Source organism: Aplysia californica, unplaced genomic scaffold, assembly GCF_000002075.1.
Source record: "Aplysia californica isolate F4 #8 unplaced genomic scaffold, AplCal3.0 scaffold00081, whole genome shotgun sequence".
In the NCBI taxonomy this organism is placed as follows: Eukaryota; Metazoa; Mollusca; class Gastropoda; order Aplysiida; family Aplysiidae; genus Aplysia; species Aplysia californica.
In genome coordinates this window covers 1,311,614-1,338,195 of record NW_004797351.1, presented here as the reverse complement: position 1 = coordinate 1,338,195, position 26,582 = coordinate 1,311,614, and the positions used below count along the sequence as shown (strand labels likewise).

At 39.5% G+C, this 26,582-nt stretch overlaps 1 protein-coding gene across 1 annotated transcript; it reads right to left on the bottom strand.

Moving 5' to 3' along the window:
• On the bottom strand, positions 1-22,299 carry LOC101858848 (methionine synthase reductase). Its single transcript, XM_005094414.3, has 14 exons — positions 22,225-22,299; positions 18,530-18,820; positions 17,020-17,170; positions 15,386-15,503; positions 13,374-13,962; positions 12,828-12,968; positions 12,283-12,368; positions 9,756-9,912; positions 8,560-8,740; positions 8,038-8,080; positions 7,205-7,379; positions 5,600-5,814; positions 4,887-5,137; positions 1-3,859 (listed from the first exon to the last, which is right to left on the bottom strand). Exons 2-14 carry the CDS (start codon positions 18,698-18,700, stop codon positions 3,780-3,782), a joined length of 2,358 nt encoding a protein of 785 aa, XP_005094471.1. The 5' UTR covers positions 18,701-18,820; positions 22,225-22,299; the 3' UTR covers positions 1-3,779.
• Positions 22,300-26,582: the final 4,283 nt, after the last annotated feature.

The following is a 26,582-nucleotide window of genomic DNA, read 5'->3' as shown; positions in this document are numbered from 1 at the left end:
TGTGTCTTTCCTTCTCCATGGTGAACGAGAAACTGATACTTATGATTGCATATTTAGTTTTTAATTGACTAAAGTCTAACACGGGAAAACTCGGCCGTCTCGCAATTTTGCGCGCTTAGATTTGGGGGGTACTTGTTTTAAATTTAAATTTCTCAGAGGTGAATCATCTAATTTTCTTGCGGTTTGATACATAAAAACCTGGGATTTCAGGAGAATTTCCGAGGAATGTGTTTATCAAACTTTATGTTTTTATTTCAAGCGGAAAGCATGAGTGGTACGAAGTAAAGACGAAGAAAGCATTTTAAAAATGTGAAATTCAACACAAATTGGGCTTTCTGTGCCAGGATCACATTCTTAGACATCTCTACCATCAAGTTTATGTGTTTAGAAAAGCCAACTACGTTCCACGAAGTAGAAATATTACTGTTCCTGAAGTGGGGTAACAACCACTTTCAGGAGATCTTCATTCTGCCATTGTGGCTGTTCCGTCGTCCATTGCCGCCCCCTCTGACGAGATCCAACCAACAGACGATTATAAGATGATTCAGGGAAAGAAACATTCAATGGATCTGTTCATGGCGTCAATTTATGTAAGTGTTATCATACTTTTCTTTTAGGATACTTATGAATATCGTATTTTGAAAAATAAGACTAATCGGCCACCACTTGCCGAGTAGTTGGATTGTTATTGTTTGGTGGGAATCACGCCGACCTACATTTTCACCACCTCATAGTGAATTAATTGCGATCTATACAAATGTATCGCTTCATGGCGGTATTTTTGCCGTCTTTTCAATTAAGAACACCTTTATTCTAAATGCATCGAAATCTAAGCATCTCTGGTCGACAAGGTGAAAGAATAAAGCCGTGAATAGTTGAACTGGGAGTTCTATTTATAGTAACATGACATCACACACTAAACACTCGGAAGGGGGTTACCGGGTGTTAGTGTTGCCGATGGAAATGTTCGTAGATCTAATGTTTGGCATTTAATTTGATAGCAAAATGGCAAGATCAACGTTCTTGATTGGTGGATATTCAAATATTGAATCAAATTAGATGTCACCTGATAATTGGAGAAATGCCCCCCCCCCCCCCCCCCCCCAAAACACTCTTTCTTCATTCAACTTACTGGACACATGATGATACATTGTATTTCCCCAGCCACTGGTTTCTTTCTCAGCTAAAATGATAAATAAATCTAGAACTAGATCTATATTATACAAAATAAACCACGGTAGAACAGTATGTTGATTTAATTCCAATTTTTAAATCCCCTGAACAGAAATCTTAATTTTCTGAACCAATATTGATGACTTTTTTCACATTATTGTCAATTTCTGAAATGTTTGGAAGGGTTTTACTTTCTATAAACTAATTCACTGTACAGAGCCAGAAAAGAGCTTTAATTTGATATATAATGCAGCCTTGTAGCACAATTTGTTGATTTCATATGAATTTTTTTTCCAATCGGCAGACATTATAATTTTCACTCAATAACGGCAGGTTTTTGGGCATTAGGGCCCTGTTATGGAGCGTTAATAGAGGTTTTAGTAAACAATTTTCATTTGGCCTCATAGAGCTTGCATTCAGCTTCAATTTGATGTATGATTTAGCCCTGTAGCTTAATTTGTTCACTTGTGATATCTTTTCCCAAGGATGTACCAGAGTTTCCCTAATTTTTTTTCCAAGAGGCGTTTTTTGCACCGAAGCCCACTTCAGAGGAGTCCAGAAAAGTTACTTATTGTCAGAGAGGTCTGAAAAAAATTCAGCTAAGTCTATGCATGTAATGAGGAGGCAGTTTTGACTAATTTGGAAGGGGTTGAAATAGGGTTCTGAGCTCATGTTGACATATTTTGGCTTTTTTTTTCAATTTTTGAAGGCCTATGTCTTGGAAACCAGTCAGTCTAATATGCTTTGATTTAGAGATATCAATATTTGTGTTGACAGCTCTGAGAAAAACAAAGTTTTCATTGATTTGATCAGGCACTTTGTATTTTAGAACACCTCAAACATGGGTGAAAGTCGCAGGTTTCGTTCAAAAATAAAACTTTGAAATACCATATCTCGATTGTTTATTGATGGATTTTGATCATTCTTTTTTTTAATGTTCTTGTATTATTGAGTAGATTTGAACCCCTAAGGTTTAAACATCAATATTGTTTTAAAAAATGTTCGCTTGTGGTACCTAGTGTTAGGTGGTTCTCCTTTGTTGAGAAGGCTGACAATATTCTCAGTATTCATAATATGTGGAGTTTTGTACTATAAAACTGTATTTTGGCTCACTTTTGAGCATTTGAATTCGTTTTTCGCGTTTTTCTCAAAACGCCTTTTTCCTACACATGTGTCCCACTGTTTCGCGTAGATCTCTGCAAGTTACCGTCAGAATTGGCTGAAAAGTTAATGTTCTGAAGATGTACATCTACCACTTTAAAAAGATATTTTTTTACTTATATCTTGTAATTTTTAAATGAAGAGAAGTTTCGTGTCCATTTGTTCTGAAATGTTTAAGATTTTAATATAGCCAATTATAGCCCACTTTGAGGCTGAATATCTCGGGAACAGATGAAAACAATTGAATTCTGATTTTGTACGGTGGTAGAGGATGCCCACATGTGTAACTAGGCTAAATATTAGGCCTCTTTCTTGAATGGTTGTTGAGATCTACGTAAACTAAAGTTGTATACAAAATGCTAGCTCGGCATTTTGTTTGTGGTGCCATGCCGTGGAAAAATGTGAAAATGTGTATTTTAAGGTTCAGGGTACTTCTTTTCAACCAAACGATGCCCAACTAACTAGCTCAATGATAAGTAAACAGCCAGATTGTGTATACCATAGCCCCCTACCCTTAAAAGCGATATTGCACTAGCGGTAAACCTCTTAAAATCTGTGGAAACCATCCATTTTGATTATTTATTAGTATTTAAAGAATTTTCTGGAATACAGCAAACAAGTGTTTACAAAAATATTGATCAGTAAGACAAATTGATACAAGTCATTGTACAAAAACTAGAGAGTCTATGTTTGAAAATGAAGGAAATATTTGACAAAAAGTTCATGAATGGGCATATTGCTATTTGTGATGAAGCTGAAGTAATATAAGGGTGTTATGTGACTACTTACTACTATCACAGAAGAATATACTACTGAAAAATTGCCACCTTTCCACCCCCCCCCCAAAAAAACAAAACAAAAACAGGTGGGTGACCCCAACCCAAACCATTCACATAAACTTGTTTGCATTCAACAAATTCAAGTTATTTAAAGTAGACCTGCAGCAAAAGATCCCTCAAATTGACTTTTGGCCTTCATTTTCATATCATATATGCAAATTTAATCTTGAAAGTTCATAATTTGTCCTCAGCATTGCCAAATCCATACGGAACAATACTAAAAAAAAGAGAATACGTATTTGTAGACCTATTTTCCTATCTACCAAAACAGATATCGATACTCAGACCCTCAAAAATGTATTAAATACGGTTTTTGTATGCTGGTTGGCAGCTGTACAAATGTCGTGGTTAAAACACACTCATAAATTTATCCATTCACAAATAATGTTTCCAAAAATACAACTACTCACATGCGCTGGGCTAACACAAACACAAATACCAACAACTGAAGAACCAAAGAGACCCTACTTGTCAGTGAAGTGTTGCCCTACGTAAGAGAATGCTTAAGGAATAACGTACTATGCATTTGCTGGCACATAATTTTCTCAGTAAAAAAAAATTACAAATCTTTTTAATACACAAAAGAATTAAATTTGTAAGATCACATCATGTCCACACGTCCTCTAAAAAGGTCTTGTGAATTCGTTTTTTCATGATGTACATGTTTGCATCCTCTTTGGAGAATCCTGAAAGACAAAAGAACAAGAAATATTTGTTTGGTTTACTCTAGTTTCCTTTTGTCTGAGTTAAGAGAAGCACATTGTCACAATAATTGTCATTTAGTGCTGGGAAGCTGTAAAACAGACAGACAGAAACAACAAAGGGACAGTAAAGAAGTAGGACATACATGTGGCGCCCTCCAACCATCCACAGATAAGAAATAACAACCAGCTAAAATGCAAAATATAGGCCTACCTAGCTGCTGAATTTGAACTGGTTTTAGTAAAAAGATAAGTATATCGACACAACCAAAGTGTATCTTTCTGGGAAAAAAGAAAGAAAGGCAGACAGAACTCAAACGACATAAAACGAGGGTTTTTTAAAGTTTAAGTAAGAGTTTTACAGCACTTGCAACACAATAAGGTCCTTTAAGTGCCGAAGATTAGAGGTGTTACAAGGGAGTAACAAACACAAAAAAGAAGATGGATGTTTGATAGGAAAGAAGGAGTAAACCACACCAGAGCATCCGCCAACCACCCACACATAAAAGAGGAAAGAAGTAGGACCAACTAACACAAGCACCCTCTACTTTACCCACCCATTTTTTACCTCGATTTTTAAAAAATGATAATTTTGTAAGTGTTTTATGCTTCCATCAATGCTATTTAGATCAATTAGGAAGGCAGCTGCTTCAACCCTGTGCCTTAACGCCTGCCTGGAATGAGAGGGATAGGGCTTTCCAACAGACAGATGGGGATACTGGGAAGAGGAGAGTCTGATTCCCATGGGAGTAATTTTATCAAGTTATGAGGGGAAAGGACAGGAGCAAAACCATGAACTGGACAAGCAGAGTTTGTTTGGGGAAAGAAAAAAGTCTACATCACAGACAAAAAAAACCCCAACAAATAAAACTATGAATCAAGAAAAAAAGGTGGCTTGGAACACTCACTACCCAGTTTCAAAAGTCCACGGACAACTTCTGAAAAAATGAAAACGTGAACATATTCGAAGGGAAATGTAAATATAAGAGAAACAAAAATTAAAAGAGCATACCTTTCTCCTTCTGCAAAATATCTTCAAATGCAGCAGTCACGTCTTTAGCCATTGCCTTGGCGTCTCCACACAGGTAGACCAGGGCTTCCTCGTCCACGACCAGCCGGGCAATATCTTGAGATGTCTGGCGCAGAAAGTCCTGGACGTACCGAAGACATGGCTCGGTGCTGCCAGCTGGCGGATCATCCCGTGAGAACGTCACACACAGTCGAGACAACGTGCCGTCCGCTTCAAACTGATGAAGTTCATCTCTGAGAGAGAAGACAAAACGGTAACAACTTCAGCTCAATCTCTGTAACAAAACTAACAACATTAGTATTATAATTATCTCTAAATAAAACAGGAACATTATCAGCTCAGTCTCAGCAATAATTACACCCCCCCCCCCATCTCAGTACCAAACAGCAATAACATCATCCCAATCTCTGTAACAAAACAGTAATAGCATCTGTATTACCTCAGTAATAAAACAGTAACATTATCACCTCAATCTCTGTAACAAAACAAAAGTAACACCTGTCCCATCTCTGTAACAGAGCAGTAATAACTTCATTTTATCTTCAATACAAAAAAGTAATACATCAGTTCATTTATATCACAAAAAACAAAACAGTATTGATTTTTGTGCAATTAACACCAAGGCCCAGTGCATTTTTTTACAACTTTATAACAATGATGATGGTAGTGTCAAAAAATCATCCCCCAAGATTTACCGGAATAAGAAATCTTTCTTCTGGTGACGGCAGCCGTAGAACAACCAGGTCTCCCCATAAGTTGACCCCTCAGGCTGCAGCTTCAACTGGTGCCTTCTCTCTTCCAGGAAACCAATAAATGGAGCCACACCCGTGCCTGGACCAATCAGGATCAGCGGGCGAGAGAGATCATCCGGGGGCTGGAAGTGCTGGTTGCTGCGTAGGAATATCGGGATCTGAAGAGAGTAATAGTTGTAATTTTTAATGTTTAAATGTTTTACACTCTGATCAACATAATTTTCATGATTAACCCTATCCGTATGCCCTGGGATCATTTTGTACCCCCCGGGTTGGATTCTTCACATTTCAGAATACTTTTAGTACGAAGACTGAAACTTTCAGTATTTCTAAAAAAATAATTTTGACAGACTGCTATACAAAGCCTACGGATCAAATTAACGACTAAATTTCCTCTTTGGAAAGTCGAGGCACAGAGTTCCCCAGGGCGTATGGATACGATACCAAAACACGACATACGGATAGGGTTAAGGACGAGGGCTGCTGCTACCCTGCTGCATGTCAGTGACAACCCAAGCTCACTAGATTAGAGTAAGTGTACGTGTTTAACGCCCCTATCAACACAATTAGATTATTAGACTGGAGGCAAAACCTCCGAATTTAATGTCTGTCTCCAATGTGACTAAGCCAATGGGTTCAAAGCCATGAAAACTCCACAAAGCGGCTTGAAATCGAGAAGTCTAGTCTGGGATTTGAACCACAGCCATCCAGTCCACAGCCCAGCATGATACCAACTGAACAAATGGCCATCTTTTGTGAACATAGGGATGGATGTGTGTATAATTATGTTTGTGTTTTTCTTTTCCCATGATGGTGCCTCTGGGGTATGGTTCAGCATGTTGACTGTGGCTGGTAGATGGTCTTGTAGGGATCTTTGTATTTTTCTGCTTTCTATGATTAAGTTGGATCCTTTAAGTCTTTGCAACTTAATTACATTGGAAAAAACGCAAGGGGAAAAAGAAAGTGGCTATTTGTTCACGAGGCCATCTTGGTTGGTTCGACTGTATATGTGTGCACCGCCATCCAACAACGAGTTTTACGACACTTGTAACACCATAAGGTTGTGGAAGTGACAGAGATTAGAGTATTGCAAGAGAGTAACAAACACAAAAATGAAGGAGAGATAAGGGAAACAGATGCTTGATGGGAAAGAATCAGCAAACCCCACCAGAGCACCTACCAACCACCTACAAAACAACAACATCAATGGGAACAACATGGTAAGAGCAAAGAACAAGAGGTCGTTAACATGTTAATTTGAGATTTATCATCCCCCGTGACTCAAATATCGATGACGTTATGCCTAAACTTTGACCACATAACTAAAAGAAATAGGTCAACTAGCTTTAGGGATTTTTTTCGCTTCTAAAACCATTGGTGAGGTTGATCTGCAAATCCTCATTAAGAAATCGAGAGTCGGCATGCACTACAAATAAGAACAAAAATATTGTGGGCTAACTTTTGTGTCTACCCTCGATATGTTAGTACAAAACTCAACACTTGGTAGACAGAGCAGAGACGTCACCACAACACCCAAACACTGCCCACCTCGACTGTAAGCTCCTCGTCCTCTAGCCCTTTGTCCTGCATGCTACGAGTGATATCGTCCAGCCATCCCGTGCACACACCGCGCCGACTGTAGGCGTGTCCATCATCACATGACATTGGGATCTCCACTATATTGAACACAATATCTAACTTGTCCTTGTCGGTCAGAGCACAGCTGAAATTAAATACACACAGGAGTATTTTCAACATCCTCAATTTGCTTTAGTAAGTGCTTAACACAAAAAGGTAATAAAAGTGTCGAAGATAGAGGTGTTGCAAAAGAGTAACGAACACAAAAAAGAAGGAGGAGATATATATATAAAGACGATAGATGTTTGATAGTTTTTAGTTTTAGTAGAGGTTTTATGGCACTCGCAACTGCATAAGGTCATATGAGCGCCAGAAGATTAGAGGTGTTACAAGAGAGTAACAAACATTAAAAAGAAGAAGGGGAGGCAAGGACAATAGATGTTTGATAGGAAAGAAGGAGTAAACCACACCAGAGTACTCATCAACTACCCACTCATACAGAAATATGTTCAGCATCCTTGTTTTGTTTAAGGAAGTGTTTTACGGCACTTGCAATACAATTAGGTCATACTAGTGCCCTAAGATTAGAAGAGTTACAAAAGAGTAATATTGACAAAAAAAGAAGAAGAGAAAAAGACGATAGTTGTGTGATAGGAAAGAAGGAGCTGAACATACTAGAGCATATGCCAACAACACAATTTCAACACCACTAGTTACATCTCATTGAGCAAAATAGAAGGAAAAAAAAAAAAAAAAGAAATTTACCAAACAGACCACTTTTGAAGTACGAGTTCGAAACCTACCTGCAGGCAGAGTAAGGACGAGGCTGTAGTCTTGGAAGATGTTCTGGAAACAGACCCAACAGCAGAAAACATTAAAACAACAACACAACATTGAAGCTATACTGCAACATGAAAATGCTCACGCTGATTCTCTCAACGGGTATCTTTTGCTGTCATCAGAACATGGGAAATCAACTGCTCCCAAAAAAATGTTTTACAAGCGTCCATATTCATCTGTTTTACATAAAAAGTAGAGATGGAAGTTGGGGTGGGGAAACTGCGAAACAAGAAAAAATAGATTCATCACCTACAAAAGCAGGTTAGCATAATAAAGTTGCTACTATTTCTAGAGACTGACATATTTTTTAATACAAAGAGTAGAAGTAAAAATTACACTTCCACGTTTAAAAGAAAACAAAATGATTTCATCAGCACAAGTATGATGACATCCAAACCAGTATTTGTATTATTGTGTGTAGACTGTGAAGGAGAACATGTTCTTGTAGTATTCTCAAAGTGTACTATTTTGTTTCACTTTCCCACCTAAAACTCTTTCCACCGGGGGCTTGCAGGATGGGAACGCATGCAGGAAGTCGAGAAGAGAGATGCACTTTTCACGTACGACACGCGTGTAGGTCTGGGCTCCCTCCTTGCTGCACAACTCTTGCATACGTCGTGCTTCCTTAGGGTTGGTCGTGTGCTCAACTAGGGCTCTGATGAAAGCCTGGACAAAACCAAAGAGAGGCATCTCTTAAAATTCACAGACAAAAAACGGGAACAGCTGGATCATATACATATGATGAATACACAACATAGCAACACTAAGAGTAACAAACCATGTATGTTCAAAATTACTACTTTTAAGGCAAATAGTTTGGCAAAACTGGAAGAGCTGTATTTGCAAACATGAATGCTCCCAACTCAAAAGATGCACTAAATTCCCTGAGTAGAAGAAAGCAAGTCACTAACTTTCGCCTGTCAACACATCCCACTGAAAATTCCTACCGTAATAGGATTCGTAAGGATACCCCACCTAACTGCCCGTTAAGTGACTACCAGGATGAAGCAGGATCATACCATCTCTTTACTTGCCCTGCAGTTAGTAACCTGCGTAGCACCTACCTACCTGTCTCCCCAGATATCGGGAATACTTTATAGTGACAAAACACAGCTGATAAAAACCTGTAAATTCTTTGCCATATCGACAGGCCAAAGGGCTAGAACCCAGACGGCTGCTGGATCGGAAAAATAAAGTAAGGCAAATGGTTTGCAGGTGTTAAATGTGCCAGAAAACGGAATTGTTTGGAATCAAAAATCATATTTCATAAATTTCTCTCCGTAAACTCGTACTGTGTTAAAACATGATACAAGAGTGTTTTCAAGCAAAAATTATAGAAATAGATATATGTCACCTAATATCAGACTAACACTGTCTGCAGTTATATTATAGCAGCTCTATAATCTTCCACTTCACATAGTCTTTGATATTCACTTTGAAGAATGCAATGACTTTTCTCAACCTGATAGGAATGACAACTGCTTTTAATTTCAATTGACACTAATAATATTTCCTTGGTGCTGCTTAAAACTCTGGAAATTCCAGTAGAGAGTGCAAAACAATTAAGGATGCATTGCTGGGTTTTTTCTTTGTCTCCATAAATAAGAAGAATGCATTACAGGGGACAATTCCCTGCCTGCCCTCCTCCCCAACCAAATAAAGAATCATAAATAAAGAAAACCTTGCTGGGTGGTTCCCTGATGTTTAAGCACGTGGTCAGGGTATGCCTCAGCGTTGACACCTCATGCATAAAAGACGGAACAGCTGCACGCCTCTTCTTCGTGTTTGGAATGATGTTCAAGGTCATACAATCGTCAGCTTTGTTGGAAATTCCCAGTCTATGAGAAAAAAGGAAACATTTCCAATTCAAATGTTCCCCAGTCACAACAGTAGCAGAGTTAGGTTTAGATAAGTAGGGGTACATAGTTTTAGTTTTAATAAGCGCTTGCAACACAATAAGGTCATATAAGGGCCGAAGATTAGAGGTGTTACAAGAGAGTAACAAACACAAAAAAAGAAGGAAGAGAGTTTAGTTTTAGTAGAGGTTTTATGGCGCACGCAACTGCATTAGGTCATATGAGCGCCAGAAGATTAGAGGTGTTACAAAAGATTAACGAATATAAAAAAGAAGAAGGGGAGATAAGGACAATAGATGTTTGAAAGGAAAGAAGGAGCAAACCACACCAGAGCACCTGCCAACCACCCAACAAGAGTAAATAGAGACTCATCAGCAATTGTCTGACATATTGTAAATTTCATGAAGTCTAGAACACAGAAAACCAGGACCTGATAATTTTAACCAAATGTAGAAGCAGCTAGCCCAAACAATCTCACTCGATGCAGTATGATTTCTACACCCCTATTAAAAACTAACGGTCAGCATAAATATGTATTTTTTTAAACATTGAATAAAAGGACTAGATAATAATATTCATCCCCCTACCTGCAAACAGAACTTGTCCTACTGATCTACTACCTGAACACAATCAATTCCACTGTGTCGTCACAAATATTACACTAATACAGTAAACTTTCTACCTACATGATTTTGTTGGTCACCACAATAAAATGCAGCGTCCCCTTGTTCAGCTTAAATTTTTAAATAACATCTTGCTAAAGGAGACACTACACCTTACCACCCACCTAAATGACCAGTCACCAACATATATAGTCAAACATGCCATTCCCCTCCTTGCATTTTTTCTTTACACTTTCACTGTGTAAAACGGTCACCCGTCCAACATGACTATAGCCACCCTATTTTATCTGCCAACAACAACAAAAAAAAACCTTTCTAAGATGGCCATGCAAATCTCTCATCGCCCAAGGCTTTGTCATAAATCTTATATACTGGCCCCTACGTTGTGGACGAGCCGTCATAATACATGCACCTGGTGTTATTGTTATTCCCTCCAATGAATGAACCAAACATTTTGCGTAGGTCCCTCCCACTCCCACTGTTGACCCAAGTTGACCACCCAGCAACAATAAATTTCAGTTGCTCAGCTACCGATGAGGGAAGCGAGTGATCCATCATAACCGTAAGCCCTCACCACAACTCGTACACACATCGTAAGTGAGATAAGCGGTCACTGTTTACCCAGTCCGTAACAATGGACATCAACAGAACGTGTGACAGAAGCGTTGCTCCTTCCTTCTCTGAGTGGTGGCAACTCATTTGTTTGTTTTACCATAGCACTCTGTCTTCCTCATCTGACACATTTCTTTTTATTTTACCCTTGCACAAAATCAGCAACAAAACAAAAAGCTAATAAAAAAAAAAAGACAAAAACCACAAAAATAACCTTTGTACCCCCTCCTTTTACAAAACAAAACAAAAACTCATAATATAATTAGCCTTACAGCAGTCCAGAGCTGGGAATAGTTTGGTTTCTTCATTTCGATCAGTCCTGCTTATGACAGCCACCTGTCTTACACTGCCATTTTTCTCCTCAACAATGGGTGGCTGTCTTACACACAGGTTCGACAGTATATGCTTGGCAATATTGACTCTTTCCAGACGTATCACCTATGTTATATATCGGTGGGAGTCCACACCCCTTGCGGACGTATCGCCTGATATATCAGCTATGATGGGCAGCCTCAGTTTTGTTGTGTCTTAACATGGTCCGTCATTTATAAGTACTTTCTATTCTTATTGAAAACTTGAAAAGGATCTAGAAAAAAAAAAGTTTCGTTTCGCTTTGTCAAAGTATCATTTTGGTGTTAAACGGGAGAATTCATTCTTGCGGTTTCGCATGAACAGAACAATGCAACCAGACTCAGCAGAAATATCATAACTGTAACAAAAATTGGAATATAAAGCTTTCAAATAAAAAGCGGTGCATTCACAAATTTGTGAATGTTGATGTTTTTGGTGTGCATATGATTAGATAGCTATGCTGATTTACTTTCACATGTTTGGTGAGTGTAATTTTTTCCGTAAAAATTTATTCTTCTCATCAGCATAACCCATTTTAACCCTTGTAATGCAGGCATATGTTAATTGAATGTATTTCTCATTCAATTTCCTTTAATTTAATATATAATGTAACTTTTTGAGAGACGGCTATGCTTATATGAAGATATTTTGTACATCACCCGAACAGCCAAATCCAGCTACAAGTTAAATACGTCAAGAACTGGACCAGAACCCCAAAAATCTATGTCCAAGCTCAGTAACCGTTTAGCCACTGGACGTTACTGACCTTTCTAAGAGCATGTCCACCTCGCTGCAATTGTTGGGGCAGATTACTGAGATGGAGTCACCAGGACGATAGTTCACACCCGCGCCCTGAAGAAAGATACAAGATGGCACCGTTGTCCCCTCTGCAATCCAAGGAAAGCTATCACTGTACAACTTCTACCCACTTTTATTTTTAACCTGTTAACACCTGCAGTCTGGGCGTTTAGTTTGATGGAAATGATGTTTAATTCTTCAAGATTATAACTATCTAAACTTGATTGATAAGGTTTTAAAAAAAAACCCCCAAAAAACAGGTCAAAACTCTCAAGGGCATAAACAGGCATTGAATTTATAGAAGAAGTTTAGATAAAAATGTCTTTAATCTATTGAACGCGTGCAAGAACCTGTAACATGACAATCTTTGCCCCTCCCTCTACGTACAAAACCCATGCCTCAAGATGTGGCAGTGTGTATCAAGCAGCCAACACACAGGACCTCTAGTCCTGCAGTCTTAAGGATCCAGGGCTCAAAGGGATTTTTTTAAAAACTGGGGAGAATGTTTCCTACCTGAAGATTGAGAGAGAGCAGAAGTGTTTTCTTCACTGCCTGAGGGTGGGTGAGTACTCGGGCAGCTGAGACCTGCACTTTGATCACGGGAGAGACTGCACTGGGCAGCTTGTAGTCATTCTGGAAACTCAGCTCACGGAGCTGGTAGAAAGTAGCAATAACAGTAATGATAATAATGAACAATAATGATAATAATAATAATAAAAATAAAAACAGATTGGATTGCTGCATTTATTTAGTGCTCTGTACTCTGTCCCTTACAAATATCCGCTCTGAGCTTATAAATACACAGGTTCGACTGTACTTAAATTTGTGGTTTCTTTCTGTTTGAAAAACTATGACAAACTACTTAACATTCTGAACCTCATAAGTGACTATTCAATCATGCGTGTCAGACCCACAGGATTATATTACTACAATTTCTCTCTGAAGACAATTTCCAAACCAAATACAGAAGAAATATCTCTTGCAGACAGCAAAGCATCTACAAAAAAGCAACTTAAACAACTAAGAAAAAAAACAGGGAAAAAAAATCATAAAACTCACATTCACAGGATCTCCAGAGAACGATGCTTCAAGATACGCGGGTGGTAAAACTGGTACCGTCAGGGATTTTTCCGCTAGCTCTGAGTCAGAGCTGACCAAGGCACAGGGGGCATCACTAGCTGCAGCGAAATCAACAAGCTGGCATGGTGTCTCACACTTTCGCTGGCTGTCAAAAAAAGTTTTCTGGCCCAAGATTTTAGACTGAACCTCAACCGTAAGTTCAGCATCACAACCATTGACTGAGCAGTCTTGAGAATTTTTTACTTGCACTGAGCCATCACCATTACCCTCCGAAGCCCTTGTTTCCTTAACAGAAATTTCATCACAAGTCACAGATTTAAAAGCTTCAATTGTATCACTCTGAGATTCTATTTGAGATTCTCTCACACCCGAGTTCGTTAACACCACCTCCACATTGTCTTGTTTTGTTGAATCCCGCGCCTCCGATATGTCCACACTTGCTGGTGAGGATTGTGCGGGTGCCTCCACCTTCTCTGTGAGGGAGCCACCAGTGCCCTCAGTCACTCCCAGAAACTTTTGTAATGCAGGGTAAATACCCTCAAGCCAAGGCTCAGCAACAATCTCAAGCCTGTCAAAACACAGTATTTTATATAAAAACATTTTTAAAAACACAATCTTCTAAATTTGTCAAATAAAGTAACCCCAAAGGGTAACATTTTTTAAAACTGGAAAACAGCAATATCAGGCTTACATTAGAATAAATTATTGACAAAAGAGATATTTACATTTGTTCTGACAGTAACTTAAAAATACTCCATTCCACAGTTAAAATTTGGAAAAGGCAGGTCATATAAGATAAAATAATTGATCCATTGGGAAATTTGGGCTGGACATTCCAGATCATCAACACCAAAATGCACCCATCACATTCATGCACAATGATAAAGTACATGAATGCACAACCTACTCATACAAGTGTAAAGAAACGGTCTCTCTTTTTCTCTCTCTCACACACATACACAAACATATACACTCAGTCTTCTCTCCTTCTCTTCCATACACATCTGGTAAACACATTAAATAAAAGCAGAAACACACACAAAAGGATCACAGTCTTAGTATATTGTTCTTTTTCAGACAGATAAGGGGACAAAGGAGTTCTTGTATCTCTGTTTTTGAAGCAGGTTGGAGGATTTTATTGCTTTCAGCAGGTCTTGCATATTATGCATATATATATATATGCATCCCGAAGGGGTGTTCACTATCATTCACCATTGACTTATAAATTCTATGAAAACATGCATCAGAATAAATGGCATCAAAATCAAAAGTTTACAATTTACTATTTTTCCTGCTTTCCTAATGATGTTTATTTTCTTTTTGTCCACGGTTGTTACTGTAGCACACTAACAAGTGATGCCCAAAGAAATTACATTTTATACTACGGAGACGTAAAAAAAAATTTTAATGGTACTATGAATTTCAAACGAAGAAAATTTGAATATAAAAGGGTTTCGTTTTTTTTACAAACGTTCGGCACATGATGCAAATTTAATTAATCATCCACATAGAATCTAAGATACTCATACATTCCCACAAATACAAACTGCTCTTCGTCAATTCTTAACACATTTTTAAAGTCTGAAATTTAGAAATTTTTAAGCTTTAGACATATTCAGTACAAGGTAGTTGTTTTCACGTCCCAGTGCAAATCTTACTACTACTTCATTGCGTGTTGTTGCAAAGGATGATGTAAAAATTCTATGAAAGGCAGAGCGATCGGTAAATTTTACCAATATTGCGTTAGTACAGTATACATGGTTGTCATTTGTGTAAGTGTGCCGTATCATAGCCAAATCATGGGAACCTTTCTTTGCCCATTTTTTTACTCATGGTCCTAAGTATTGCTACTAATTCACACAATTCACTTTGGTTAACTAGGTTTTAAATGTGTGAGAAGAAATTTCTTCCAACTGATGAGCTGATTTTTAAAAAATACTATCCAGCCAAAGCTGACACATGATAGAATGGGGAAAAAAATCAAATCTCACCCAACACCATCATCTGCAAAGCCTGTCGCGAAGAACTGTCTTGCACCCAGCGCCAGAAGACGATTGTCCAGGTCTTTGGCACAACGGCAGAAAGAACTGTAGTTTGTATCCCCCAAACCTGACAAATAAACACAGTAATGACACATTAAAATGATTGCTTGCTTTGCAGCAGGTACCCATGTAGCAATACTCTAGAAACATCATGATTTTTTTTTTCAGGCTTTATTTACTCTTCACAATCTCAATAAAAAATTACACAACAACATGATTCCATAACAAACTTTTGCTGGTGCTTTAAGTTTTCTTGATCCTTGAACTTGATCATCATAACAACTTTTACTCTTTCTTTAAAATAGTAAGGATTTAACACTTTCCCTAAATGTGACTCGCGGACCTGGATGGAGAGCCGCAATTTGACATGATCGAAGACCTGGGATCTGAAATACGTCTCAGCGGATTAAAAGTTGTAGGCCGCGAGTCCATTAAGGGGAGGAGCGACCCTTGATTTTTGCAAATTTTGGGTCAGGCTGTAGCTATGCAAATTTTATGTTGGCCAATTTTTGAAGTTCTTTTGTCTAAAAATAGCATGGATACAATTGATTATTGATAAAGTCTTTATTCTTCTGGTAAATTGCCTTTGAAAACATGAGGATGGATAAATATAGTGAATTTTCATAATTATTGTCGTTTTTCGCAAAATGTAATTTTTTCCCCGCTTTTATTTCCCTAATTCTTCTTTAGTTTTCATCTTTTTCACATAAAACTTTCAGGAAACATTTATGGCAAGGCAACCATAAATGTAACAGAGAGATATTTGTGAAAAAAATTACACTTTCTTCCATTGGCAAGCGATTAGGCAACCTAAATTTAGAAAAAGTTCTTGATACTTTGGGAAAATTCTCTTTTTTTTTCTTCTTTTGCACTATTGAGAAAAATTTACTGTTACTCTGATAGTGTCCGGTTCAGGTATACCCTCACCAAATTTGATCAGTAAATAAGAAAGCCGTAGGGATTTGAAATTCATTGTTTATTTTCAAGATGGCCACCGTTTCTATAGCAACTGCTACAGCTATGCCAAATAAAACTGCCTATCAAGAGATTTTATTACGTCTAACTTATATTATGTGTACTTAGATTTGATCTCAGGCAACAAACATAGAAAATGGTCCTCAAGGGTAGCTCCTCCCGTTAATACTGAGACATGAGACTACTTTCCTGGCTAATGAGCTTAGCTGAAAATCAATGCTGAAAGTAGGAACGCATACCCCTTGGTAACAAAGGGGTTTGCGAAGAGAAAACTAACAGAATACAATATTCTTAAAATACAAATAAGGGAGGTAATATCATCATTCTCTTAAATGACTGCAATAGTATCTTTTACAAACCAAACGGTGTGTGTTTAACGTCCCTGTCAACATTATTAGGTTATTTAAGGGGCTGGACCTCCGAGTTCAACATCCGTCTCCGAAAAGACAGAGCCAAGTGGGAAATTCGTGTGAAGTGCCTTTCCCAAGGACACAACGTTAGACCAAGCTGAGGTTTGAATCCCTGAACCCACAAATCTCACGATTACGAGAGTCTGGTAGCCTATCTACTAGGCTACCGACGGCACTCTACAAACTAAGCAGACTTACCCAGTAAAGCATAATGCAGGTGTGCCAAGTAGTCCGTCGGAAGGGTTCTCTTCTTGATCCTGCGCATGAATTTTTCCGCATTTGGTGGCGGGTCTCCGTCTCCGGTAGTGGATGCAACCATAACTACACACTGTTCATGCTCTAAGTTGAACTGAAACATGTAAGAGGACCCCAGTGGTCATACTTTGCTATAAGACAATGATATGGGGACAGAAAACAAAATCAATGTGACAATAAAAATCCAAATTGTCAGCACAATGGTAGGCCTAAGAGTAAAGGAAGGCACTGTCTTTGTTGTGGTAAATAGGTCTACACTTTCTTTCCAACATAGGAGGCAAAATCAGAGTCCAGCAAAATTACATTTTGCGAAAAACGACAATAATTATGAAAATTCACTATATTTATCCATCCTCATGTTTTCAAAGGAGTGACCAAAAAAAATTAATAAAATGCAATTAGTACATTTCTGTACAGAAGTCAGGATGTGTTCTCAAACTGCACTGAATGGTAGCAGTATGTATAAAAACTGACAAAGGCCATCAACATGACATCATCTTTTCTTTGGTAAAGGTGTCACTGGGACAGAAAGATAAAATATGATTATCTTGGCAAAAAAGTGCTGCTGCTTGTCTTAGACAGGCGGATGGGCTCTTATTGTCTAGGTTAACGTGTTCGCCTCTCGTTCAATAAATTGCAGGTTTGAATCTGGATAGCGACAGAAATTTTATTCTCTAACATTTTCTCCTTTCACATCTTTTCCTGCTCTCTAACAATGTTCTCTCGTCTGCTTTCCTCTCTACTTTCTGCCCCCACCCCCTCAGCTCAGGTTACTGACTCTTTCTGCAGCTTTTCTACTGCTACTCCTTGCTCCTTCTTACTACTGTCTTTCAGCCACACCCCTGATCTTATGACAGGAAAGATCTACACCTAGCCTTCTCGGACAGGGGCAAAAAATCTTGGAGGTCCCGTGTACAAGTTGCGCATGTTAAATATCCCTTGGTGGTCAAAGAATTGATAAGAGTACGCTTCGGCCGCCACCCTGGCAAAATTCAAAATTTCCTACCAACTGAAAATGTTTAATGTGTCCTGCACACTCATATGACCTTACACAGTTGCGAGCGCCGTAAAACACACAAAAAAATATATAAAAATAGGAGGATGTCTTAGACAGTGTCATTATAATATTTTAATAACCGAAAAGGGGAAAAATGGGAAGTAGTAGTAGTCCCCTGTGTGGGTGATTGTGTTGGACAAATGGCTGCTAGAGCAAGATCGACTGTATTTGGTAAAACAAACAGACATCAATAAATAACTTTAACTTACATTACAAAAAAAAACTTGCTCACTTCCAAAAGGAGACACTTTTTTTTTTTTTCAAATCAATAATATTCTATTAACAAAGCAGGGTAAAAAAGAAAAAAAAGTGCACTATTTTATATGTAACAATAATTCATTGTCATTTAAAACAGTCTGTATTCTTTCCAGTTTTCTCCAACAATGTAAGCCTTACCCGTTTTCCTATTTCATCCATTGGATGTAGCTCTGCAGTCAGACCAAAGCCAGTGGCCTTTTCACAGATTTCCTCAGCCATAGCTTGAGCCTGTCCAGTTGCAGATCCGTACAGCACCAAAAAACGATTTTTCTGAAGTGTGTTTCCTCCGGACATATTGGCTGGGCTCATGGCTCACCCAAACTGCTAGAGCAATTTCTTTTTCTCTGGAAGGATACACGCTTGAACCGTATTCGAATTGGGAAGCGTGTGTCTCCAATTCCTCTTCAGCCTCTCCTCTTTTATTTTGATCTGTTTGAGAAAACAATACTGTCCGAAATACTGAATACATTGATTATTTGTCAGTATTATTTTCAAGGCGGAAAAAGGACATTAAAGGAAAAAATTGCAATTTCGGGTACTGATTTAGTTGACGGTCTAGTGCACTGCGGCAGTCTTCAATAAGTCCCGCCCAATCGACCACTGATTTGCAATCAAAGGCGGTCAGACATAGCATAGCGTAAGTCCCACCTGACTAGCCATAGAAACGACAGCCCTGAAACGACAGCCCTGGGGGTGGGGGGGGGGGGCATTTAACATTTTAGACCAAGGAAGTGACATTACACAATTGTGGTGTGTAGGTAGGTGGCTTGCTTCATTTTGACGTGTCTTTGGCGTTCCCTTTAGATCAAATAATATTGCGATGGTAAATATCTTGGAGTAACTATATAGGGAGAGGCCCTAACGTTGCGTCGCCCGCTCAACAGTTCCAACCAAGTTGAAGCCGAAAGGGCGGAGCTTATCGGGCCTGCCGCCATCTTTGTAAGTTCAAAACAATGCAGCGTACGCTGCGTAATCTCCTTTCAAAACAAGCTGCTCGGACTCCATTTTCTCTCGAAATTTCTTTGTCAATGTTAATTACAGCATTATAAGCACCCACGCACAGTTGTAATATAATAAGGAAGTTAATAAATCTTACTTGCATCAAATTACCAGCTCACTCAGTCGAACATTTAGTAATACATGTACTATGTATACACATTGTGACGGTAAGATAATTTTTAAACTTGTTTTAGAGGAGAAATTGGGATAATAAGGATCAAAACAAAAATATAAACGGGATAACAAAATTTGCGGACTTTTCGTTCATAGAACTTCATCAGTGCAAAATAATGTCATTACTGACATTATTTTTACTAAAACGTAGACTTCTTTACTTAAACATACAACAATATATATATATATATATATATATATATATATATATATATAAAACAAAATTGAAAATGATTACACAAAATATGGTAGTGAGGGTGGGATGGGATGGGCGAAGAAAGAGGAAGGAGAGGGCAAGGCAGATAAGAGTGAAGTATGATGGTGGAAATTAACCCCCCCCCGAAAAAAAAGAAGAAAAAAAAAGAAGAAAACAGCCCCCCCTCCCCCCAAATAAAACGAGGAGGGAAGGGCACCTTTAAAACACCCAGACACTTTATCTAAATTTTACAAAATACTGTTAAGTGTATTGAAAAATTAATACAAAATTTGAAATGATAGGCTTATAATAAGAAGAATTTCAAGACAGATTGCACTAATTTGTGACATTTCTCTTTTGACAATGTCACACCCCCTGCACAGACAGACTACACATGACATCGAAAATGTTATTCACACATCAAACGCACTTCAATGACATTCTTTGAAGGCACTGTCAAACCTCCGACGAGACTTCAAAAACAGCAAGGAAGTTACATTTGACACACTGGAGTCAACTAAGGCACCGATGAAGGTTTCACATTTTCAAATGCTTTGTAAACCTTAACAACACAAAACCAGCCATTTAAGCAATAGTATTCTCAGAGTAAATTGACCAGTATGCCAGACTAGATCTAGGCACAAACGTGCAATCTTTTTTCGTTCTGTTTTTACTGTGAGATGCATTTACGGCTAAATCAGAAGGCACTTCGTCATCAAGTTCAGTGCCATTGCTAGAGACTGATATTTTTAAAAACATTTTTCGTAGGCCTTATAAGTGTTTTACGGCACTCGCAACTGCATAAGTCATATGAGCGCAAGGGACACATTAAACATTTTAAGTTGGTAGGAAATTTTGAATTTTGCGCGGGTGGCGACCGAAGCCTACTCTTATCGATTTTAGACCACTAAAGGACCTTTAATTTGCGCAACTTGCATACGCAACCTCTGTCGAGCCTCCGAGATTTTTTCGCCCTTGTCCGAGAAGGCTAGGGGTAGATCTTTCCTACCAGAAGATCAGGGGTGTGGCTGAAAGACAGAAGTAAGAAGGAGCCAAGGAGTAGCAGTAGAAAGGCTGCAGAAAGAGTGCGAAGCCCTGAGGAGGTAGGGGCAGAAAGTGGAGACGATAGCAGACGAAAGAGAAAGTAGAATTTTAGAGAATAACATTTTTCCGTCACTACTCGGATCGAACCCGGGACCTTCGAATGAGAGGCCCACCGGACCCGAACGCTACGCAAACTGCCATTCGGTTGACAGTAAGTTTACAACTGAGAGAACTGAGCTGATCTCACAAACATGGCCGACAGTCGTCTGAAGCGGCTTCACGTTACGCGACTCGCGGCCTCTCCTAATAATAGTTACTCCAAGGTAAATATTTATGATTGCCATAATAAAAAAGGTAAGTCTGCAAATGACCAGAGATGAGACTAATTTTGAGAAGGCCACCTCTATTCTCACCCGGGGTGAGAATAGTGCAGGCGGGTCTTGTGGCTATTCTCACCCGGTGCGCGTGTCAACAAATTTTGCGTTCACCCTAAACCATAGAATTCTACACTGTGATAAGAGAAAAATTGTAGAATTCTGTGCTGTGAACAAACGTTCCATTACAACTGTACTTGTAGCCTACTAAAAGCGTACAATTTTGTCTGTGGGCAGTGGAGAGAGAGAGAGTGAGAGAGAGGACAAAACAAAATGGCGACCCGCGTAGTTCGGCTCGATTCGAAAAGTTAAATAGCCCTAGCATCTTTGTAGACAACCAAATTAATTTACTTTTGTTTTAACATCATTTTTTAACTTTGTTTTGGTCAATTTGATCGTCCACACCGATAGACAGTATTCAGAAAGAGACAGAGAGAGAGAGAAGAGGGGAGGAGTAGATCTTGCGAGAACTTCCGGGCGGGTGAGAATAGCCACTTTCTTTTGAGAAATGGGAGGAGGTGGGGTGGGAGGCCCTGTTCATTCGAGCGGAATTTTCCACATAGCTAATCGTTGTGGCAGAACGCATGACGACCCTTGTGGCTTGTAGTAAGTTGTAGCCTAAACTTTTAAAAATCTATATATTATGTTACACATTTCTCTCCCTATTGAAGCTAACACGGAAACAAAAAGCACACACAGATCTAGACCTCTCATTTCATGTTGGTATTATGATGTTAGGCCAAGAACTAATAAACTTATGAGCCGAGAAAGAGGAAAAACAGTGATTTTCTCAAAAATCGTCACTCGCTGGGCGAGCTGTTAGTTAGCAGCTAATCTAGATCTATATCTAGATCTAGATCTAGATCTAGATCTTATCTATATCTAGATCTAGATATAGATATAGAAATCTAGATCAAGATCTAGAATCTAGATATTGTTCCTTGACTCGTAATGGAAGAGCAAATAATTACTTTGAGATTTTTAAATATTTTTTTTATATTTTTAAAGCCCTGTCTGGCCCTTGAAATGGGCCTACGGACGCTTACATGAATCAATCGATGGGTCCCAGTCACCGTTCGCGAGCTCCCAGTCAGCCGTGCTTCCTTCGCCCACGACGTCCCATGATGAAATGAAGCAGTAAGCGAAATGTTATGAAAGTAATACAGCAACTTTAGTCTGATTGGCTGAAATGTTGACCTTACACCTTTGAACCTCATGGTGCCAAACGTTTTTCGATTTTTTCCATATCTTGATAACACTATAATAATTAAATTAGGACCAGACGGACACTTACAAAGTTGTAGAATTCAGAGTTTTGATTGCCTTGTGAGTGTACTGTTTTGTTCGGGTACTCGGGAAGAACGGTCGGGTACGTGTATTAAATTAGCTGAAGCAAAACATTTTCGACACAATGCCATTATTTTGCTGAACCATGAAGCGAGATTTTCATCAATAAATATGTCCATGTGAAACAAGTTCTGAATTGTAGCCTGCATTGTCACTAATGATGCCAAGAAAGGGATTTGAACTTAGGCTTCCTTAGTAATCTTAGAACCCATGACAGGTCCTACCGTTTGAAATTGTACCATAACCTTAGTTTGGTTAATAAAAACAACGCAAAAAAGCCAAAGCCAAAGATCCTCTAGCAGTCGAGTTGCTGGTGTACAAAATCTTTCCCCGTGTGTTGTGGTTACACGTACAGCACACCAGTCAGTCACATCAGGCGCGGAGGCACGGTACACACGACCTCAAAGTGATGGGGACAAATAGAATCTTCTCAGATTTGTTTGGTTCCCTACTTTGGTCTGTTGACAATTTGCTGTTGCTCGTCTTCAGATCAGTTGGCATACTGACTATCGTTGCGATCCTCTTTTACAGTTTGAGTCCTCACTTTGTCTCACTTTGTTTAGAGTCTTCACTCCTCCTCCTGCTCCTCCGCCTCTCTCTCTCTCTCTCTCTCTCTCTCTCTCTCTCTCTCTCTCTCTCTCTCTCTCTCTCTCTCCCCCCCCCCCCTCTCTCTCTCTCTCTCTCTGTGTGTGTGTGTGTGTGTGTGTGTGTATCTCCCCCCTCTCTCCCCTCTCTCCGTCTGTCTCTCTCTCACCCTCTCCCACCCCCTCTCTCTCTCTCTCTCTCTCCCTCTCTCTCTCTCTCTCTCTCTCTCTCTCTCTCTCTCTCTCTCTCTCTCTCTCTCTCTCTCTCTCTCTCTCTCTCTCTCTCTCTCCCATCTCAACTGGAGTGTTTAATTCCGCATTCGAAATCCCGTAAATCGTATCTGAAAAAAAAAGATAACTTTTCGCTATGAAAAAATAAAAACTATTGCTCATGTCAAGCTCGTACAGAGACGATTGACACACGGCAAACGCCAGTTTTGCTCAAAACATGACGATGACAAGCTCATTCAATGACTTATAAATCGAGGTCTAGCTGGTACAGTGCTACCCATACTTGAGTTGCCAACCAAGTGTATAAAAAAATTGAGTGTTCAGAACATGGGGCCTCCATGTATAGAGAGAAGAAACGGTGATGAACTGTCAATTCCATCAGCTCATTTCTTTGCTGATTTATGTCCAACATTGTCCACATCTCTGTGTCTTCCATTGTCCTTCATTCTTGTATCCCATATTATGATATTGAGGTGGTTGGAGGGCTCTCTGGGGTGGCTTGCTCCTCCTAACAAAGATCTATCGTCCTCATCTGCCCCGCCTTCTTGTGCACGTTATTCTAGGCTGAAGCAACACCTCATCATCGGAACTTATATCATGATGACTTAAATACTGTGTTGAAAGTTCCACAAAAGTCTTTCTAAAAAACTAAAACTCTAAAACTATCCCACCTTGAAGGCTTTTTAGAACGTAGTCAGCTAGTCGACAACCATGCGTGTGTACATGTCTGTGGTGTGTGTATGGGGGGGGGGGGGCTGAGTTTGTGTGTGTGTGTGTGTGTGTGTGTGTGTGTGTGTGTGTGTGTGTGTGTGTGTGTGTGTGTGTGTGTGTGTTTGAGTATATGTGTGCCGTAAAACACCAAAACAGTGGACCAGGATCTGGACAATAAAGATGTATCTTATCTCATTTTATCTTATTGTCATTGTTTAGTAGATGTTACTCTGCAAACAAAGTACGCACGACACAGTAATTAGTATTTTTTAAGAATTCAAAAGGCTTAATAGAGCCCCGTGCAAAATCCTAGCGAGATTGTACCCGTATTCTCCGTGAGGGCCAAAGAGACCCTGTTAGGGAGAGTATTTTTCAAGAATATCTCTGCTATTGCTGGCTTGATGCCAAAGGCAAAGGCCGATACTTGCGATGGAAGAATTTACGAGTTCGAATTCCAGCAGCATCGAGGAGGACGTTTGTATCCTTGTCAAAGGAATAACATTCCACGGCCCAACTCAAATTAATGATTTTTTATAGATAACTTTCAACTACCTGCGTCAATTTCTACCAAACCATACGGTTCTATTGGAGATGGACGTTAAATTCAGAGGCCCAACTCTTAGATAACGTAATAGTGTTAAAAGGGGTGTTAAACCCACCCATTACTTTTCTATCCCCCTAAAAATATGCGAAACATTTCGGACTATGCAAAATAGCGTTTTTTCGCTCAAACTTCAATTCAGTTTATTTATTAATTTTTGCTCAGGCGTCGGATTGGTATTACAGTAAAAAAAGAAAAAAAATCAATCTGCAATAATCATACAGGGACACAAATCTTCTAAGTAGCAACCTATTAATTGTCATGATTGTGTCCCCTTTGGCATCTTGTCTATCTTGATGGCTGGCTCCATGTCTTAAATGAGCTGTGCGCTTGTAATAGATAATCAAAGTCAATCTGTTACAGGAGGAACATATACTTTCCTCTGTTGAATGTTGTTGTGGTAAAACTGTTGCTGTTCTGGGGTGTTTGAGTTCTATTGCTCCACAAGAAAAGATTTTGTTTTAAGAAAAGGAAAATTAATGGGAGTAAAGAAGTAGATCTAGTAACCTTGACTTGTCATTACATTTGTATATATATATAACGCGTCAGTGGTAAATTCGCCTATTATAAATTCAGTCAAAAAGCTAGCACGATAATTATTTTTAAGTTTACATCACCGGAACGAAAGAAACAACAAAAAGACAATCTTTATAGAGTCTAGAGGCGTATTTTGTTTTGTCATGTAGTGAATAACAACTCTGTAACTTATTATTTTTCTTCGGCAGGAAGTGCCAGAGGACGTCACCCACGTTGAGATCTGTGAAGCAGCAGAACGGTTGGTGGGGTTCGGGGGAATAGTTGGTGCCCAGCATCTCGGAGCACTCTGGCGCCTATACCCCGCTAACTCAGCAATCAGGGCGAAACTGGTATCTTCCACGTTCACGTTAGAGGTAAGGTAGTACCACTAAAGTCTCAGAACCCTCTTGTCATCAGGGACAGTCAGGGTAATGAGGTTCCAGCGACCCGCCTCACCATTGATGGACTCCCGGTCTCTGTGGCGAGTGCGGACCTCGAAGGCTAGGCTACCTCCGCGAGGCTGGTGTGAAGTTCCGGTCACAACTGCTGTGGGAAAAAGCCCGCAACAGGGAGGGTCAACTGACCAGGTGGGTAACAGGACGCAGATTCTGTTGGATTGATCTGCCATCTTCCCCTCTCCCTAACAGGCTCCAGGTAGGTTCATTCCTGGCTAAGCTCTACTATAGAGAGCAGCCCAAACCTGTCATTACATGTTTTGCGTGTGGTGAACAAGGGCACCACAGAGGAGACCCTCAGTGCCAGACAGTTGGTAAGGCTGTCGAGGAGCCTGCCACATCGGAAGCTGGTACTTGCCAGGAAGCGGCTCCCTCACAAGTAGGGAGTGGGATCACCCATCCCCCTGAGGGTGACAGTGAGTCCTTTAATGGACGCGAATCCGAAAAATCTGAGGTGAGCCAATCGGAGGAAGACAATTCTGATTCGGACCAATCTTTAGAAAATTTTTAAAAAGTGCCGGTGAAGAAGAGTAAGAAAGATAAAGGCCGGGAAATGCAGACCTCTAAGACTTGCCCAGCCCCTGAAAATAAGGGTGACCGTGGTCGCCAATCAATAGTACAACCTACTCTTCCCGAAATTCTCTCCTCAGGACAGCCACAGCGGTCCAGCAGCAGGAAGAGAGTGGAGCCGCTGAGTCCCGAGGATGAGGCACCAACATCGCGGCGCTCGAAGCGTTGAGGAAGGACGGACCACGATGACGACGATAATGCCTGTACAATCGGACTACGAGAACGAACAGCGATATGGCGGGTAGAACCAGACTGGATTTAGATGAACCACTCAAGGTAGGAACATTAAATGTACGGGGATTTAAAAATCATAAGAAACGATCAGCAGTCTTAAAAAATTTTCGGTCTGAAAAATTAGACGTAATAGGTATACAGGAAAGTCATTTATC

Coding starts and splice junctions, on each gene's coding strand:
- LOC101858848 (XM_005094414.3), bottom strand. CDS start 18,700: ATGAGCCCAGCCAATATGTCCGGAGGAAACACACTTCAGAAAAATCGT. Junction 5,815..7,204: donor ACGAGGAGCTTACAGTCGAG/GTGGGCAGTGTT, acceptor TACTCTCTTCAG/ATCCCGATATTCCTACGCAG. Junction 5,138..5,599: donor AAGAAAGATTTCTTATTCCG/GTAAATCTTGGG, acceptor CTTCTCTCTCAG/AGATGAACTTCATCAGTTTG.